This window comes from Branchiostoma belcheri, unplaced genomic scaffold, assembly GCF_001625305.1.
Source record: "Branchiostoma belcheri isolate BF01 breed outbred unplaced genomic scaffold, Haploidv18h27 scaffold34, whole genome shotgun sequence".
NCBI lineage: Eukaryota > Metazoa > Chordata > Leptocardii > Amphioxiformes > Branchiostomatidae > Branchiostoma > Branchiostoma belcheri.
The window spans coordinates 657,771-676,487 of NW_017803954.1; the positions used below are offsets into that span (position 1 = coordinate 657,771).

Here is an 18,717-nt window from a genome sequence, read left to right on the forward strand (position 1 = left end):
GCCGCTGGTGTGGCTTTTCTCAGGCCATGCATTATTAAATACCTGGGACCAATATTTCAAAGTCAGAGATGACTAGAATCAGGTAGATGAATGGATTAATGGATTTGATGTAATTTACTGGAAGGCCTTCACCTTTTACTTTTGACTCAAAATGCAGTGGAGCAAACTCATGACAGCTTTTAAGAAATTAAAGGTGTAATTTTGGTAAACACTATAACGTCATGGTTCATGCCACTCAGGGTAGGGTATTATCATAATTCTTAATTACCTCTGTCAACTTTACTCAACAAGTACACGTAGGTCATACATTTGTAGTTTTTGTAGTATTTCTTCATTTAGATCAGTATGATTTTGAATAAAAATGTTCATGGATGTCTTTGATAAAAATACAATAGAATTTAGGACAGATCTGGATCTAGAGCCAAGAGTACATGTACATGTATCACCTCACCCTTGGAGTCAGTTGCAACATTATGCTGACTTGGCAGAAGACTATGCTGTTCATCTACCAAATTGTTCTCACTGCAATGTTTCTATTTTAGAGAATGCAGAGGGGAGGAGCACGTAGTCCTCTGACATGAGAATCATTGTACAGTTGAGGTACTAATACAGTATTGCTAACCAAAGTGTGTTAGATTTAGTTTTGGACCCATCAAGTTGTACTCTGCAATGCAATTTAATGGAAGGTACATAACTTACATAGCCCAATGACTTATGACAGGTCATATTTGCAAGGACTATTCCCCATAAAATTTACAGGAAAATTGCACTTATCATGGACGAATAAAAGATAGCAGGTGTTGAGTGTAAAAATTTGGGCATATTTTGTTCCTGGCATGCGTGCCTGCCAGGACATCTCCAGTCCATTTAGCTGTCATTTTTCATGTTTGCCCACTTACTGTCAATCGTTAACCTATCTGCTGCAATCACGTATCGATTTTTGGACAAACAGCACTCCCAGGGAAGATTACGTTGGAGGGACAAGTTATTCTGTTGTACACCTTCCTCGCATACATCAACATTAAAACAACATCACGTTACTCTTCATCTTTATACATATTGACAGTTATAAGCTCAGTATTTACATGTAAATTTCAAAATCTTGTATAACTTTATAGATGTGAAAACAGTACAGCCTTCCTACATATAATTTCTTCTCCCTGTCTATTAAAAAATCCAGTGACAATTATCTGATCATGATCATTATCATATGAACATCAAAATGTCCTTCATTAAATTTTTATGTGTTTAATGCATTATTAACAATGTTTTCCTTAATTGTGTTATTTGGTTTGAACTAAGTGGGTCAATAATAATGATTGCTGATATAAAAGGTTGAAGGTAAATAAATCAATTTCTTTTGGAGTTAGGGATAAATCACATCAAGGATGCAGTCAACCTTAAGTGGAGTGGAGGGACTGCAATTAAAGTTGATAAAAAGTAGCAATTTGAAGAAATTTTTCAGGGAAGAAGAAAAGCAATATACGCAAGTTGTTGACTTGAAAAGTCTGCCAACTTCTGTATGATAGTTTATCCATCCTTCTTCATAATCCTTCCAGCCTGTGCTGTAATAAATCTAACAGCAAATCTGCCGATAAGATTGGGACGTTCAAGACAAAGCCTGGTTGCTGTGATTTTTGTAATAAAGAAGGCGGAAATGAGATTACTGTAAGTGCTGATACAGGGTCCAGGAAATCCTTTCATTTGTCTTCATTTTAATGCAGGTAGGAGTATTACTCTGCTGATCCAGCTATATTCAAAATTGCTGACAGAAGGACATCTGATATCAAATATCATAATATTAATATAATATGAAACATATGAACCGTTAGAAATTTGTTTGTTCATACCACAACCTTTGATTGCCCAGACCCATATCTAATGACCACACGTACAGTGTGTACTAATGGTTAATCTTCTTTCAGTGGGAATGTGAATGAGATACAGCCAGTACTTCCATCTGTTTCAATTACAGGCAGACTTTCATATGTGTAAGTCTTACAGATGTAGGTGTTACCGATTGACCAAGGAAACAAATGATGGTGGATTTGTTGACCTTGCAAATTAGAAATCCCAAGGCTTGGGCTGTTGCTTCCATTCATCATTCCTACATGTATATAGACTATATATGTAAGGTACTTGAGATGATTTTGTTTCTACCTGCGCATGCACACGTTCCTGTAAATGTGACAGGTCTTGTCAGCCACTGTTGCTTTCCAAAATTATTGTGTGCCCACAGGTTATATACATCTAACTGAATATCTACCTTCTTTGATAACATCTTTGAAGTGTCGTAAGCAGAAGCTGCTTTCTGACATCATTGCGAGTCCCCCAGGTTGCTACATTTTATTACATTACAGCCAGCTGGATATCTAGTACCTGCTTGTGTTGACGTGATCTGAATGTCAGATGTTAATGTGCAAAATAGACACCGTATATGACATTGTGTGTTTCTATAAGGACGCCACTAATATCAATAGTGTTAAAGATACATCCATTTTATGAAGTTACTCTATTTTTTTACCTCAAGGGAACAAAGTATTATTTTTTCCTGTCCATGTTTCTGTGATTCTCAATACACATAATGTAGTTTTGACATGCCTTCTCAATGATGCTTTTTTTGTTGGTGGCACTGGAAGGATCACAAAGCAGTATGGCTAAGGGAGTAAAGTCTGCAGACTCCGACTGCTTTGTTTGTTTGTTACATGACAATAAAGTGGCCCTAAGAAGCAGATTTGAGTTGGTGCCATGTGTGATGTGACAGCCAGGTGAGGCCGTACCTTCCATGGTGGATTAGATATGTAAACCAGCCAGCCAGGCCAAAACAGGAGGGAGCAGCAGTGGTTAGCCCTGGGAGATGGCAATCCCATGGTTGAGGGGAGGGCCAGTCCTGGGTCAGCAGAGGAGACCAGCTCATCAGCAGGGGGATCCTCAGTGGTGCAGGGATGGGACCGTGGGGAGACCGGGAGCTGGGAGCTTCGCGTTGAGCGTGGCCCCAGGTCTCCTTTATTCAGTCCTGGAACAAATTGGAAAAAGTTTTTGCATGTTAACATCAGAAAGAGGTTTAAGGTTGGGAGACGATTAAAAAAAACTCTGCATGCATCAAGGCTGTTCTTGACTACCGAGGGTATAGTGCATGGGGCTCCCATCCCATAATCAACCCATGGAGGGAATGGGCTGAATTTGAAGACTGCAAAAGGGTCTGACATTGTATAATACATTTATTTGTACTTGCCATATACATTCATATGAAATTGACTGAGAACTGGAAAATGGAAACTCTGACTTAGGATTCACATTCTTAGAGTCTATTCCCTAACCCTTTAGATGCTGTACATGTAGCATGTTCTGGGATTTGGTGATAGTATGCAAAATGTAGTAGTTGATGATAAGATTACATACATGTATATACTACTGCACATCATGTACCCTCTCTGGTATAATAATGGTCAGTTTCACTGGGTGATTCTCACTCAACCCAAAGAAAAGTGCTTCTGATGTATGATTGCTTTTCTATGGTTAACACACAGGCTAATCAAAACCCGGTTGGACTTTTCCAGCAGATAATGATAGATTGTTAGTGGGTTACCTGGGCAGGCAGGGAATGTTAATAAGTAGGAAGAGTATCCCAGAGGTAAGACACATAAGGACACAGCTGTTCCAGAATTTGAACTAGGTTAGGTGATGGTTGGCAACTGTTTTCTTTTCAACATTCTGTATTGCTTGGTTCTTCAAAAAGTAGAAGAAAAAATCATTACCTCCATACCCAGAGCACCATAAACAAATTAAATAGCCAACATTTTCCAGCAAATATTTCCTGGAAAATGTTGTCTCTAAGTTTAGACTTTAATTTGTTTCTCTACTACTACTACAATGTATGTTCACAAAGTATCACAGTATTAGATGCATGGACATCCCTATGAGCATATACACATGTACCATGGCTCAGGTTGATTGATCATGCTTAAGGCCCTAAATTCTCCTTACAGTAATCTATATTAAGGATCCACCACATTTATCCCTAATGTTGAGTGGGCCAGGTGTCTGTATTCCCTTAATGCTGATCAACCCACTGACCTGAGTAATAAGGTATTAGAACGATCTCTAAGTATGTCTATCAGATAAGGTACTACTGTTTAGTACACAGGAACCCTGGCTGTTCAAACTTTGAGTGAGTCCAACAATACAGGAAACCTGATCCACTGCTGACTACTAATCACCTTGCATCAGGTGCTGTTACAGACTGGAGGGTCAGTAGCATTAGTGTACAGTGGCTGGAGCTCGTATTACTATGCAAAACATTCATCCCAAAGTTATGAACTACGCCAATAAGGTCAACAGAAAAGGTAATTTCCCTGGGCTGTCAATCCCACGCATGGGGCGCTTCCAAAGCCTGGGTCAGGAGAGGGGAGGATTCATCAGAGATGCCAGTCCCCATGGAGAGGGATGAGTTCCTCCTGGGACAGCAGACTGGCTCTCCTAAATATCTTCTCATGATAATCACCACCAAGGCCAAGGCTAAGGGCAGATTTGTTGTCAGATAGAGGAGGCTCCAAGCTGAGACGACTGGGGATGTTATCCTGATCCTACCCTCTGTCCCCCATACACATTGTACCTCCCCCTATGGTATATCAATAACTGTTATTGCAAGATGTATGCATGATTGTATGTACATGAAATGATTATCTTTCCCTTGCCATGATTGCTGCTGGGTACAAATGTACTGATAGTGATGTACTAATGACCATTATCATTACAATCCCATTAGGGCCATGGCTGTGGGAAATCCATACTCACTTGTTAGGAATAAACCATTAGGGCATTCATTCCTTCATTCATTCATCCATTCATTCATTCATTCATTCATTCAACATTCATTCAACCATCCATCCATCCATCCATCCATCCATTCATTGTTCACTCTCACTTTCTTCAATGCCATCTGTAAATCTGTTGATTTTATGGGAGACTGAAAATGTAAATTTGTAACACAGTATCAATGTATGTCCAGCTAACACAATATATTTTAATCAGAAGAAACCATAAATCTCCCATAGAGATTGTTCTTGTACTTGTATCTGATCAAGAACTGTTCAGGAGAAATCTTACTGAAAGAGACAAAAGAGAGAGACAAGTATTGACAGCATGTGCTTGTTGGTCAGTGGTATGTAGCTGGAACATTAGATTTATGGTTGGTTTGACAATGATATGAAAGGTGGAAAGTCAAGCAAGACAAAGAAGGAAAAATCAATGACGCTGCCTGACACTTATCAAGATAAAGTGGTCCTTGGCACTGATAAACTCAATATGAGGGGCATAGTAGCAGGGGAACACCCTGCAACTGTGATACGTACTTAGCGATACACACAGGGATCTCCTGGTTGCCAATGGCTGTAGGGGCAACAAATCTCTTTTGAACTTACTCTGAACTGATAAGGAAATCCTGCTGCAAGTTGTGGTCTCAAGATAACATAGGGGATTTGGAGTTTGCCAAAGGGGAAAGGACAATAAAATGGCCAGTACATGCGCCTTTATATGTAGCCCAAATATTAAGTATTGTATGGTAATATTTGTGAGTGCTATTTTGAAATTACCGTATGTAGTTTTAAAATTGTTGAAATAGGTTAAGTATAATCATGGTACCCGAAATGTGTGCTTGTATTGCCACCATTGCTATGCTAGATTGGAATTTAGAGTCATTTGTTTTGAGATATTGAGATAAATAGGCTGCAAAAACATGGCTTGGTGCTCCACATTCCTGCAAATTATCCAAGATGTCAGTTCTATTGGACGTACATGTACTATATACACTGAGGGCATAAAAGGAGAGAGATTTCTTAGTAATGTGTAATCACCAGTTGTAATTAAAGCCCTGCAAGAAAAAAAAACATTTATTTGATGATTGTTGATTTGTTTTGGCTGACAAAGTTTTATAAAATGTATCAGCTGACAGCTTGTAGTTCTGTTTATGATGGATGTGAATGGTTGAAAATCAGATTATTGTGAGATGGTATCAAAAGCTTACTAGAACAGCCTACAGCAAAGCTCAATGCTTTGGTGCTGTCCTTATGACCTCAATCCTATATAGATGTACTCCAGAAATGTGACTTGTACACATGTATGTGACATGTACTGCAACCGTTTCTGAAATGAATGAAATACCGGTACCAGTAGGGAGCAAGAAGTCAAAATGTAGATAAAAATCATGTAAAAACCCATGTAAACTGGAGACATTGATGAGGAGTTTTTGTTCATTATATACATGTAGGTGGGAAGGTTATCATTGACTTGCTGTCTCGTCCCACTTTGTTTTTCATAAACAGCACCTTAGGGACTGTTACTGCAATGCTTTGGTGTTTCAAGGGCGCTTGTACATGTACAGATCAATCAAAATTGATGTCCTGCACATTCTTGGTTATTTGTTTAGGCTGCCTTTGGGTAAAAAAAACATCAAAAGAACCATATATGCTATCTGGTAGAGTGTGTCCAATCCTCTCCCTGCTGTGTCTTGAAGAAGATTTGTCATTTATGGATGTGTCCCCCTGATGGAAAGTAGGTTACCTGAGTGGACGATTGATGATGGCTACCTCAGAGTTTGCAGGAAAGAGGATTGATGGAAATATTGAGTCAAAAGGGTAACACATTCTACATGTTGTCTTGGTAATGGGCAAGGCTTTATCTTTGGGGAGGCAAGTTTCAATTAAGGGAACCCCATAAATCAAATCAAACCAGCTCTTGTTTCGCTTCCAATTAAAGGGAAGTAAGGTCAGTACTTGTAGCAGTACTCACCCTGGACTTCTGTCTCCAAGACGGTAATTTGTCAAAAGTTTTGTCAGGTACCCACCAACTCTGGGTTATGAAATATTGACCCAGAAAAAGGTTGATCTTTGCTTGGAAAATTACAGTGTCACAGTGTGAAAACTGTTCCATGAAAAGCTGTTTATAAGACTTGCACTTGGGAAGAAGTTTCATAGATCACAATCACAGAGATTATTTTCACATGAATAGGTTCAAAAATTCACGACACCACTCCAGGCACTTTTTGCAAGGCAACCTCTTTGATTTGAAATTAAGGTTAAAAAGCGCCATCTATGTGCAAATCGTGAACTGCACATTAACTACAGATTGTAACAAGCTTAAAGCAAATTGATTAAGTCAATGTGTACAAGAAAGGATGTAAATATCAGCTAATTTACAGCCTTTCCTTTATTTTTCAAACTTCATCCCAAGTACAGGATTATATTTAAGATATTTGTCCCATTATGATGACTTTTCTTGTATACCAATCCTGTTCTTTTTGTACCCTCACATCAAATTTGTAGGTCCTAGTGGGTGTTACCCATAAAATGAAATAAGTAAGCATCATCTTATCAAAGTTGGGTCTTCTGTCCTTTGCTCAGTTTGTCCACCAATTAAGTTGTCCTAGACAAACATTAGAAAAAGGGTTTATTTTTCAGTGATCCCTCAAGTGACCTAAGAAGCTGCAGGGTGAAGTGAGAGGTTTTGTGTTATCATAACAGGCCCTGAATGGCCCTTCCTGCTGCACTACCTATTAACTTTCCTACCTTTGTTTGACACCTTCTTATAAATAGCTGCACTGTATACTTAGCCAAGCTGCAGAACACGGCAAAACATGCTGTTTAATTGGTAGTGTTCCTTGACATATTTGTCTAGCCTCAGAGTTCTTAATGGTCACTAGCTGCAGAAAGTGAGCTGGACCCTCAGTGTTTCCTCATAACCATACCAGGTTTTGTTACAGTCTGAGAAAGAAAAGGTTAGGACTTAGGTACAAAGGATGGTATCACATAACTGATGTTCTTCACACATGATTTGTTTCATGTGTTCATAGTGTTTACATGTATATGAAGAAGATCTGCATCACCAGTCAGCTGACGTCACTAAAGGAAAATAATCAGCTCAGCTTTCCTTGTTGGTATTCCATACGTGTATGTCCACAGACATATTTGTCTCATGAACTATTTAAAAAATCTGTTCATATGAAACTTTTTTTCTTCTACTTTTAAAAAGGTTATCCCTTTCTATCTCTAAAACCACAGGTAATTAATTGTCTGTATTTGAGTGGATTGAAAAATCTCATGTACATCGCCTTTCCCTTATCAGACAGAATCACAATTCTTGCTAATAGCATTTAGAAAATTCCTACTGCATGAATAATGTAATGGCGCCGGGAAGATGTGACTTGCAGTTATGTCTGAAAGTATGGTATACTCCTGAAGTCTAAGGGAAGATAAAAAAACTTGTTAAAGAGTTGAAATCAGGTCTGTTCTAAGTAATGAATGGTGTGTGTCCACAATGGGGCGTGTACCTTTCAACCCCTTTTGTTCTGGATTGACCCAGGAGAAGGCCAGGTGAAACAAAACCCAATCAGGTAGGGCCCAGGGAGAATACCTCAGCAAACATGTTTACTGGCTCTTTGGGGAAGAAAAACACAGAACAAAAGTACAGGAGGCTGGCCACATGGTCAGACCACTGGCCTGACAGAACCACTGGGGATGTTGTCAAAACTTTGTAACAAACACTCAACATGCAACATTTTTTACAGCAAGCACAGAAACTGTGAGCAGTTTGAAAATGAAAGATAGCATACTGATTAAAAGTAGTACTTCCACTGATTTGAAAGATATAATCTACATCTCTATTACCTGTATGCGCTGTGTGATATACAGAACCAAAATAAAAATTAATGTAGGATGCATCCATACTATGTGTGTTAACATATGTGTAGATTTGGCCATACCTTATGCAGTTCAAGCAGTACACCAACCAAAGACTGAAAGAGATAAACTTTTTATTCAAACACCAAGTTAGGTTGTTAAGATACTAATGTACCTGTTTTGACTAATAGTTGTATGTAGAGCTGGAGAACAAGCTATGAAAAACATCTTGGCACAACTTATTGAGATTGATATGTTTGTACTTTGGATGTGTATCTTCATTTCGGTTGAACTTTATGCAGAGCTGTCCCATTACCCGTATCCCACTAGCATTTCCATCCTCAAACAAAATCAATAGAAACTCTTTGAGTGGTAACCAAGCAGTACGTTACAGACTTTGTCTCTGTCAGCCGTGTGGTCTGGGATAGTTTATACAGATTACTTCTGATGACAAACAAAGTCGAGGCAGCCATGGTGCTGAAATGCCATCCAATACATCCCAAGACAAGATAACAGGATATCATCTGTAGCATTGTGCACAGAATTGTCTTGGCCAGTAGGCTGGTTTTGCTGACTGATTCTCTGTATTGATCAGACTAAAAAAAATCAAGGTGGCAAGGTGGTCTTGAGGCAAGGGTTCTGACTTAGACTCTAAAGGTACAGGGTTTGAATCCCTAGCATGCCCCAATGTTGTTTCATGAGAAAATGTCTATATCCTCACTCGACTCAACACCTGTTTCCTCACTCGACTTAACCTAGCTTTTTGGTTAGGGACGCCCTTTCAGATGGGACATAATTCGGAGGTACTGTTTCTAAGGAGAGCCACACCTCCAGCACAGTAAAGAACCCTTCTCAAAAAGAGTAAGGCTAGTTCCCGACTTTTACAATCAAGGCGAGCTCACAACTTAAATGCCATCCGTGATGGTTTGATTTATTGCAGTACAGTTAGCAGGGCGGCCTACAAATCAACCAGAGAATCCAACAATCAATCCCCGTCGTCTAACTCTGACCTCATCCTTCCAATTAAGTCTCTGTCCCACTTTGGCTCCAGGAAGCCTGGTGTTTCTTGGTAGAGCTTGATTAAGTCTTCTGTTGTTGGATAAATAACATATTATGGAGATACAGGGTTCTGTGAATCAGTTTTGTCCATACTCTCAAAGTCAGCAAATTGCTAACTCTCCAGAGGAAAGACAAATGTACTTAGAACTAGGACAAATAGATAGTAGCAATGCCTTCAATCTGCAAGGACAGAACATCCCAGTAAAGGCAATAAAACATTTCACATGGAGAATTTTTTATATACTTTTATTGATCAACTGACTAATGACAACACTCCTGGCTTAATGCACACTTTTCAGGAATGATGGTTGTCCGTCATTGGCCAGATTGCTGGAAACATGCTAGGTTTAATGGTGTGTGAAAATCAGGTGAGAGTTGGAGGTGAGCAATTCCAATGAAAATGTCATTTTCAAGAGATCCAATCAGCTTCTTGGAGAAAGCCTGCAGCAGTAATCCAGGTGTTATAACCACTCCTGGGGTGTTATGGTATGGTACTGTAAGAATCATGCCAATGTTATAACCATTTTGGCAAACCTTTTTTTCTTCAACAAAAACCTTTTAAGTTACCCATGGTACCTTACTCTCTATATGGCCTCTGGACTGTAATATGCAAAACCTTTTTACAGAGCCTCTGCTTACTAGCTGAAATATAGAACTGGTATGATACCAGTAGTACTGGTATGAAACTGCAATTTGCTGATTATGCAGTTCAGAGCTAATGTTACAGTCGAGGATAGACAAAATATTATATCCAAGAATATGTCTTGACATTTTGTGCTAAAAAAACTTCTCTGCCAAGCCGAAGTCTTGTCAGCAATCGATTCCCCTCCTCCTCCAACGTCCAATTATCAGGCACTCTGCTGCACATGTTGGTTGATTATGGCAGCAGTCCAGGACAGTTACCGGCCGCTGCTGCATTTCTACTGGTCCTCACAGTTTTATCACCTGACATAAATAACTGTTAACAGCCTTCATTTTCAGGAAATAGCTCTTCAGGGTAGTTGACTTTCCAAATATGCCAGGAGCCTTTCATCTATGAATTAGGTCAATTGCTTTTTCCTTTTTCCAGGATTGTGGGTGTTTTCCATGAGGAAACCTACATGTAGCAGAAATTGTTAGTCTGTCTTCCACTGTCATGAGGCACTTTCTGTAACTTCTCATCTTCATCCTATTCTGCAGCAGAACCTCTAACATCAAAATCTCTTTTTAACCATGATAGGAAGAGGGAAAAAAGAGGCATCCCTTGCTATCCTCCTCTTGTGTACAATGTGCAGAGAGTATGGAAGTTTATTAAGAATATACCTCATAACCATGAATAGTTTATCTGTTTTTCACTAAAAAGAATGAAATGGATAGAAGCACTGACCCATGAAATACGGTCATCATACATTACTGCAACATTATAAAACCTCTTAAATACTGCCAAGAGTAGCCTAGATTTCTACATGTACATGTATAACTCACTTCAGATTATTTCCTTGTGAGCACAACAGAATGAGTCTTTTGCCTGTACCAGATAGAATTTTTATTTCTTTTGAGTGCTTGAAGGATACTGTGCATTGATCAGCAGTGTGAGGGATCACTAATGAAGCATGAAATATGGACCAGGGTTGTAGCCTACCCCAGGGAGCTAAGGCATGCAGAAAGGGTAGGGTAGACCCCACTGCATGACCTCTATTTGTAGGAGAGCATAAAGTGCCTCCCATTGGTAGGCTAGGGGGTATTCTGCCAGGTAAGATGTAATATTGGGGGAAAGCTTGGGTCAAGCCAGTGTTTGAATGACCTTACTGGGAGCACCTTGTATGCATAAAACAATAAAAGTTAATTCATGAATCCACAGTTGTCTCCACATACATAGTAGTCTGGTTTATTATCTTAGAGTGTGTTGAAGAATATTATTAGTATTATTGTACAGACATAAAACCTACTACATATAGTTGTTAGCAAGAAGTCATCTACAGTAACATGAATAGAGAAAACAATCTCAGAGATAAATTTTCCATAATGAAGGCAGACCTACGTGTAAGGCATCCACAATAAGATAATTTTCAATTTGGACTTGGAGAGGCATTTAAATGCTTTAGTAATTAAGGAGAAATTGATACCATAACATCTATCAAAATAGATCTGCTATGATATCATATTGAAGTCAGTGATGTTGTACCAGTCATTGGGCAACTCCAAGGCAAAAGTTATGCCCATTAATCTTCTCTGTAATGGGAGGGCAAGTCATATTCCCTGAAGGGTGTGCATAGTAATATCTGCAATCCTCCAGAGTACTGCACTGTTTATAGTGGTTTCACCTCAACCAGTCTTGATAGATGGCGCCAAACTTTGGTCTGATCTGATTCCCAGTTCCTGTATCCTTCTGTGGGACGTGCACTGCTCCTCAAATTGATGGTGCTGCTTCTGGAGATGAAATTGGAGCTCAGTGAAAAATGACACATGAGCACATGTAGTGATGATATGGTAGTTTTGGTTGATGATTCTGAAATTTTTCAGCTCAAATTGTCGCCCTGGGCAGAAAGACAACTCCCCTTCATACCAGGTGATACATTGGGATGTTGAAGAGTCCCATGGCTTTTTAAGGGGACAATAATTTGTAACTTTGCCAAGAATGCAGCATTGTACATGTATATGGGTTCAGTTGCATAAGAAGTATCTTTGTATACATACGAAGAACAAAAAATACAAAATGTGGTATTTTAGAAAATCAATGATGGAGAAACTTTATACTATTATTGTATATGAACAGATACAAAGTGTGACAGGTACATTTGTACATGTAGTGGTTTACCTTTCTTTCAATTCAAATTTAAATTCAGTGAAGGCAGGCCAAGGTATCTCATTGTGTGGCACAAGTCTCACATGAGCGATGTTCTGTAACTTTTCTATTTAAAAAAGGCAAGTCATTACATTGTACTAGGATGATTCCCTGAAGTAATTGGACAACCCCGTCAGGAGTCTTCTGCAGCAAACTTAAAGCCTGGCACGATCTTGTTACAAAAAAATCAATACCTCAATTTCATGACAAATAACACAGAACACGAAACAAGCTCTCTGTGGCAGTTGATCCAGCAAGCCCACAACTGGCACAAGGAGATAGAACGTGCGAATCCATCTGTATCAGGCTTTCCATTTTAACTCTGAGTTGCACTCAATATTTCTCCTGCCCCTTTGTTAGAGACATCCATCGAGTAGTGGATACTTGAACTTATGGAAGTTGGAATAACTTCAGACTGCATGCTGGTTGAGTCACAAAACCCCCAGTTTTTAGTCAATATTTCTTAGCTTTTGACAGTCAACATGACTGATTATACAAATGCAGTGCTGATGGATAATAACTGGGCAACAGTACATGGAGATTAAATGAAGCCATTAAATGTGGAATGCATCAGCCACAGTAACTACTTTTCTTCTGGCCAACTGGCCAACCAACGCATTACACTAAAGCAACCACTCCTCATCAACCATTTTTCTCAGACCCTTGAGTGGTTATTGAGACCAGGTTTGACTGTATCTGAATCAAAATTAGATGTTATACTGAATCTCTCTGGACTTTATATTTCAGCCACAGTATTTCTAAATGCACTCTAAATCCATTTATGAGTATAACCTTTGGGATTGATGCCAAACAGCATCAGATTGAAACAACATTACTTTGGAACCATCAAAAGAATGGGCACAACCAGTGTCTGCAGCAATGTAAAGAGGAATTCTCCCCAAAGAAAGTGTATGTTGAGTTCCTTTATAGACTCCTTGCAGGGATAGATCTCACAATTCATCCAGGTACATGTACTCTAAGACTGCCACTGTAAAACCATTATCTTGAATTTATTAAAAGGAGATCCACTCATGCAGCCTAGTAATCTTTGGTATCTGTATACATATGAATAATAAAAAAGTACAAAGATCAATATGTTGGTGATCAGGTCTTAGACATTCTTTAGTTACACCTTTTTCCAAATTTCTGCACATCTGTGTACAATGTACAGTTCTTGTGCAGTATTGTATGTTCGTGTAAAAATCGCAACTTTGAAAAGAGATACAGTAACATTTGGACATCAGTCAGTGCACAAATCAGTATGGGAGGAAGCTTCATGCCAATGTTATCTTGCTGAAGGGCATGACAAGGTGTCACATCAGACACAGCTTTATATGAGCCAACATAGAGTGTGTATCAGAGGTACCTTTATGGCAGCCATTACATGTAGGTACATTTGGATGATATGCTGTGAAAACCCCAGGCAGATGGTCCATCTGTATTCATGTATATTTGACATTAGCAATTCAGTATTTTCCTTTATGTCCTAAATGGTTTTTCCTTACAGATATTTAAAAAATTGTAGTTTGAAATAGACCCCAATTTTTCACTATCTAATCTTGTTCCGTGTATTAATATTTCATTTGACTGTATTCCCAGTAAAATTTGAACTTGGCCCATAAGCACAGAACAAAATGTATTCCATCAATCACATTGTGTATAGACATGACTATATCAGCTTGCTGCACATGTACGGCATATTCATGTTTATAGAGCAATATTAGGGACAGGCATTTCATTTTCTTCTTCAAAGCATTGAATCGAAATTGACGTTACAGTCAAAATTTTGTGTCATACAATGTATATCTTCGTCATCTGATCAGATATCCTCTATGAGTTTGCTAGTTGTGGCACAGTTTTCCTAGAGAAACTGTAACTGAAACAGTTCTCAATTGACTGCTATAAAAAAGAACAAACCTTACCAGATGTATGTATATTAATTACATTAAACTTCAGAATGCTGTGAAATAGGCTTTGCATTAGGCCACACCAATTTAATTTCCTGCTTAACAGATTCGCCTGCTTCATTGTTTTCTGATTTGCAAAAAAAAAATTCAGAATCAACTGCAAAATGCTCATATTTTGCCCTGAACAGTTCAAAACAGTCCTTTTCTAAGTTCCTAGTTGTTACAGTTATTCCATCTTTCAATGCAATGGTATCATTGAAAGTTCAAAATTCATTGTTTAGATTTTGAACCAGCCTGGTGTGTTGACTTCTTGGCTCCTATCGTACCATTTTGGGCCATAATAGGATGCCTAGGCCTGTTTTTATTTTTTATTTATTTTTTTCGCCCGCCCGTACCATTATTTTTCTAGAAAAATCCGTTGACCAAGAAATTAAATTGGTGTGGCCTTATGGAAATGCTGAAGATATAATGTCAGCTGTATAATGTATGTAGCATCAAATCACAATATACAAATTTGGCTTTGGTAAAGTTTATAATTTACATTTTAAAAGCAAGCTTGAGGTCTCTATGTACAATGTATGCCGTGATCAATAGTACTTTAGTCTTTAAGCTGCTTTGATCTTGATTTTCTTTACAAATGCTATCAAGGCTTTTTACATGTACATTATTGCCTACCATTCCATCAGTTATGTGTCATATCTTGGAAATGGCTTTCATGCAAAAGTTCCAGGTTTATGTTCAACATTGGAGTAATGTACCCAAGGGAATGTGATAATCAATATTTCACATCTTTATGGATCAATTACGGTAGTTAGCTGTGGAGTAAGTGGCACATTTATGCCCTTTCTGTATTTCCTCTTTTGGTGTTCAAAGTCTTTCCTCCGCTGTGGAAGACTCATCGTCTTCAGAATGGACGTCACAGAAGGCCCGATCACTGCTCAAGATAAGAGAGAAGAAGATTTCCCGAAAATCCTCTCATTTTGATGGCCCACTGTCATAATGTACTACCTAAAGTCATTCTGAATGCCTGGTAATACTTAGATCTATCTACCAGCCACTTGATTCATGAGGAAAGCTTAAGTATGTATGTAGGGACTGGTAGTGTAGCCATAAAAGTAAATTGCATTACGGCTTTTACGGGCATTATACGAGTGCTTTGGGGCTCAGGGGAGATGGGGGAGGCGAACTTTCTGCAGTGGTTGTCAAAAGTTTACTTATAGCAGTTCAAGGTCCACATAAGTCTTGTTGTTATAGTGTCAGCTGTGAGAACCCCTCCCATTCCTTATGGCATTTCATCAGCTGGAGGCCCTTTAAGCTGCAAGATTTATGCAAGATGTGGCACCAAAGGGTATTGAGCGTGTGATGGATTTTTCCACACAGATCACGCACTTTGCATGGATTATTCTCTATATGTGTATTGTGGCATATACACTGTTATGAAAAGCCTGTTCTCTTGATAAATTTTCATCTCTGAAAATCAGGAGGGTTTATTATATATTATATCTCTATAATATATAACTTTTCATAAGCAATGGTGCTAGTGAATCCAGTATTTTTAACAGAGTTGCTCTTTCTGCAGATATGATAACTATATAGATACTAGGAATATTCAGAGGCTAGATCAAGACTAAGAACAACCCACCCCCAGTCATTCCAGCCCCGTCCCTTAGAGATGTGATATTTCACAGCCTGTCGATACGAGGCCGCCATTTATATTTTAGTATTCTGTGCTGTGAACTGACGGTTGTCAATAGGGTCATTACTGCAGGTAAATTTTACAGAGGGTTCGGAACATCATTGAGAAAATTGCAGTCATTACAGTCAATAATGCAGCGTTCTTAATTAATGCCTTCATGTTGTGTGAAAAACATGCTACACTGACTTATTCTGGGGTCTTCTAAAAATGTGCAAGTTAGTTGAGTTGCATATAACTTGATAATTTGATAGGTGGATAGGTATCCAAATGATTAGATTTTGGGCTCCCTGGCAGCTTGTTATGGTACTGCAGAAGCATTTGTTGAAAAATTTTTGAAGGTGGATAACTCAATTTTGGTGGATCATCGTGATTTTTGGTATGTTCATACCTTAAGTGATGCTTGACATAATTAAATGACAATTATGCAAATCTGGACCTAATGTTTACATCATTTGGCAACGGTACAGTATGAGGTCGTGGAACTAATTTTGTTATGTCTAGTTTTTGCAGCTAGCCTTGCACACACGAGATCGAGAGGACACAGCTTTGATTCCTATCATTCCTGGCTAGACATTTGGGAACGGCACTTTATACAATTTTCCTCACTTTACCCAGGTGTAAAATGCCAGGATACCTGACTTTGGATGGGGAGGTAGAGGCAGTGGAAGGAGAGTGATGGGCTGTCTTTCAATACCGTGAATTAACAACCTATATTTAGTGCCACTACAGCCTCAAAAAGGCTATGTAACTTTTACCTTTTGCCTTATCACACTATTCTGATGGATTGCACTAAATTAGAAAGTCTCATGAAACAATTTTATGCAATTATCTTTGCTTAATGGGAACATGTCTCCTGGAGAAACTTAATTTTGGATCATGATTGCCTGAGGAGCTGACGTTGCATGCACTGCTATTGCTCCCATGCCAACAGCATGCTGTAAAGTGGGTTAGTGTGTCATCTTCAATGCTAGGGCCTTGGGAAGGGAGACCATTATACATGTATATAACCAGAATAAACTGATTGAGCTCTCAATATGCCAGAATGCTCCAAACAGTCTGGATTGCAACTGAACACAAACAACAAACCCCTGACCATTTACATGTACACTGTAGCAACAAATTTGTACTGGACCAAATAGTCTCAGCTTTAATATGCTATTAACTCCAAGCAAATTGGGACATGTCTCCTGGATGGTATAATCTTGGGCATGATTACACAGGAAACTAGCATGGTGCACTTAGTTTGCTCTTAAGGAAACAAAGTCCTGACAGTTTTGTGGAAAGTGGGTTATCGTCAGGTTGAAAACTTAAGGAAGGAGGATGTATGGGTCACACAGAAAATACAGAAAAGGTAACAATTGTTACACAAAAATGTCCCAGAATGCCTACATACACACAACCACCCTTCAAGTGCCCTTGCCCTTGAGTTTTATGTGATAATCTCTTTTCCCTAAAGTTAGAAATACAGGGCATGTTGTGAACTTTTGACTTCTAACATGCATCTTGTAATTTTTTTAAACATTGGTAATGTTCCTGTTTTTCAGAGTTCCTATGACCACTGCAGCCAGCGAAAGCAGGGTGTGAGAATACCACAGTATGTTGTAAGTACAGTACGTATCTCTTCTCCCTTCTTTCATGTTCCCCGCTTGTCTGTCCAAGAGTACATAATGGCAATCCAAAAGTGATAACTTTTTTCCACCAAGCTCGAACCAAAATATGTACAGTCATGCAAATGAGAGATGAATGTTACAACCATTGAAAAATTAATTATTTTATACAATGCTATAGTATTGTATTGTATTGTATTGAGTACCACATGAAAACATGTCAGTCCTGTGAACAGTGTATCTTTCATTCCCACAGTGTGAATGGTGGACTGTCACTAGGTGTTTGTTATGTCTGTCCATGGTACTGAAAAGTGTGATGTTATGTCTCATACCAACCAATGACTGTTTGTGCTCCATTTGAACCAAGAAGCAAGAAGAGAGCATAGATTACAGTCTAATGTACTTGAATGCATTTTAATTACAAAGCCAGTATTAGTATTCATGAAAGTATACTTCTATAATTGGTAGGGTTTGTATCTTAGATATATGCATTTTAAAGTACATGTAATGGCAAATTTATAGATTTCTTGATTGATAGATTTGATTCATATGCCAGACATCAAGCAAAAGGTCAAGATTGATGGTCGTCTCCAGTCTCTTAGCAAAGAACAAAACCTGACAGCAAGTAAAGCAGTGTAGTCTGTTTGTTTGGAAGCAAAAATTCTTGTAGAAAAGACCCCTCCTCTCGGAAGCAGGTGACCCTTCAGTCTGGTTTATCAGTCTTGGAGCTGAATATACATAGAACCCCTGGTATCCATCACTGTCAGGTCCTTTCAATACATGTAACATCCAACTTATCAACATCCTCCAAACTCTTCTTCTGTGTCTTTGTGAGGGTTTTTATCTAAGAAGTAAAAAAAAGGAAAACCAATGTTTCAAGGGCAACACAGCACGAGAGCTTTCACTTCAGGATGTGAAGCCTACAAGTGTTTGTCATTGATTAAGGTCC

General features: G+C 38.7%; 1 protein-coding gene across 2 annotated transcripts in view; it reads left to right on the forward strand.

The window, feature by feature from the left end:
- The window catches only part of LOC109475609 (protein FAM53A-like), an 85,213-nt gene that overhangs the window by 46,050 nt on the left and 20,446 nt on the right, over positions 1-18,717 (forward strand). The window contains exon 4 of one of the 2 annotated variants that reach the window (XM_019776321.1): positions 17,706-17,771. In XM_019776321.1, coding sequence (XP_019631880.1) covers positions 17,706-17,771 — 66 coding nt within the window. The remainder of the gene's footprint in view (positions 1-17,705; positions 17,772-18,717) is intronic. The other variant, XM_019776322.1, reaches the window with a different exon arrangement.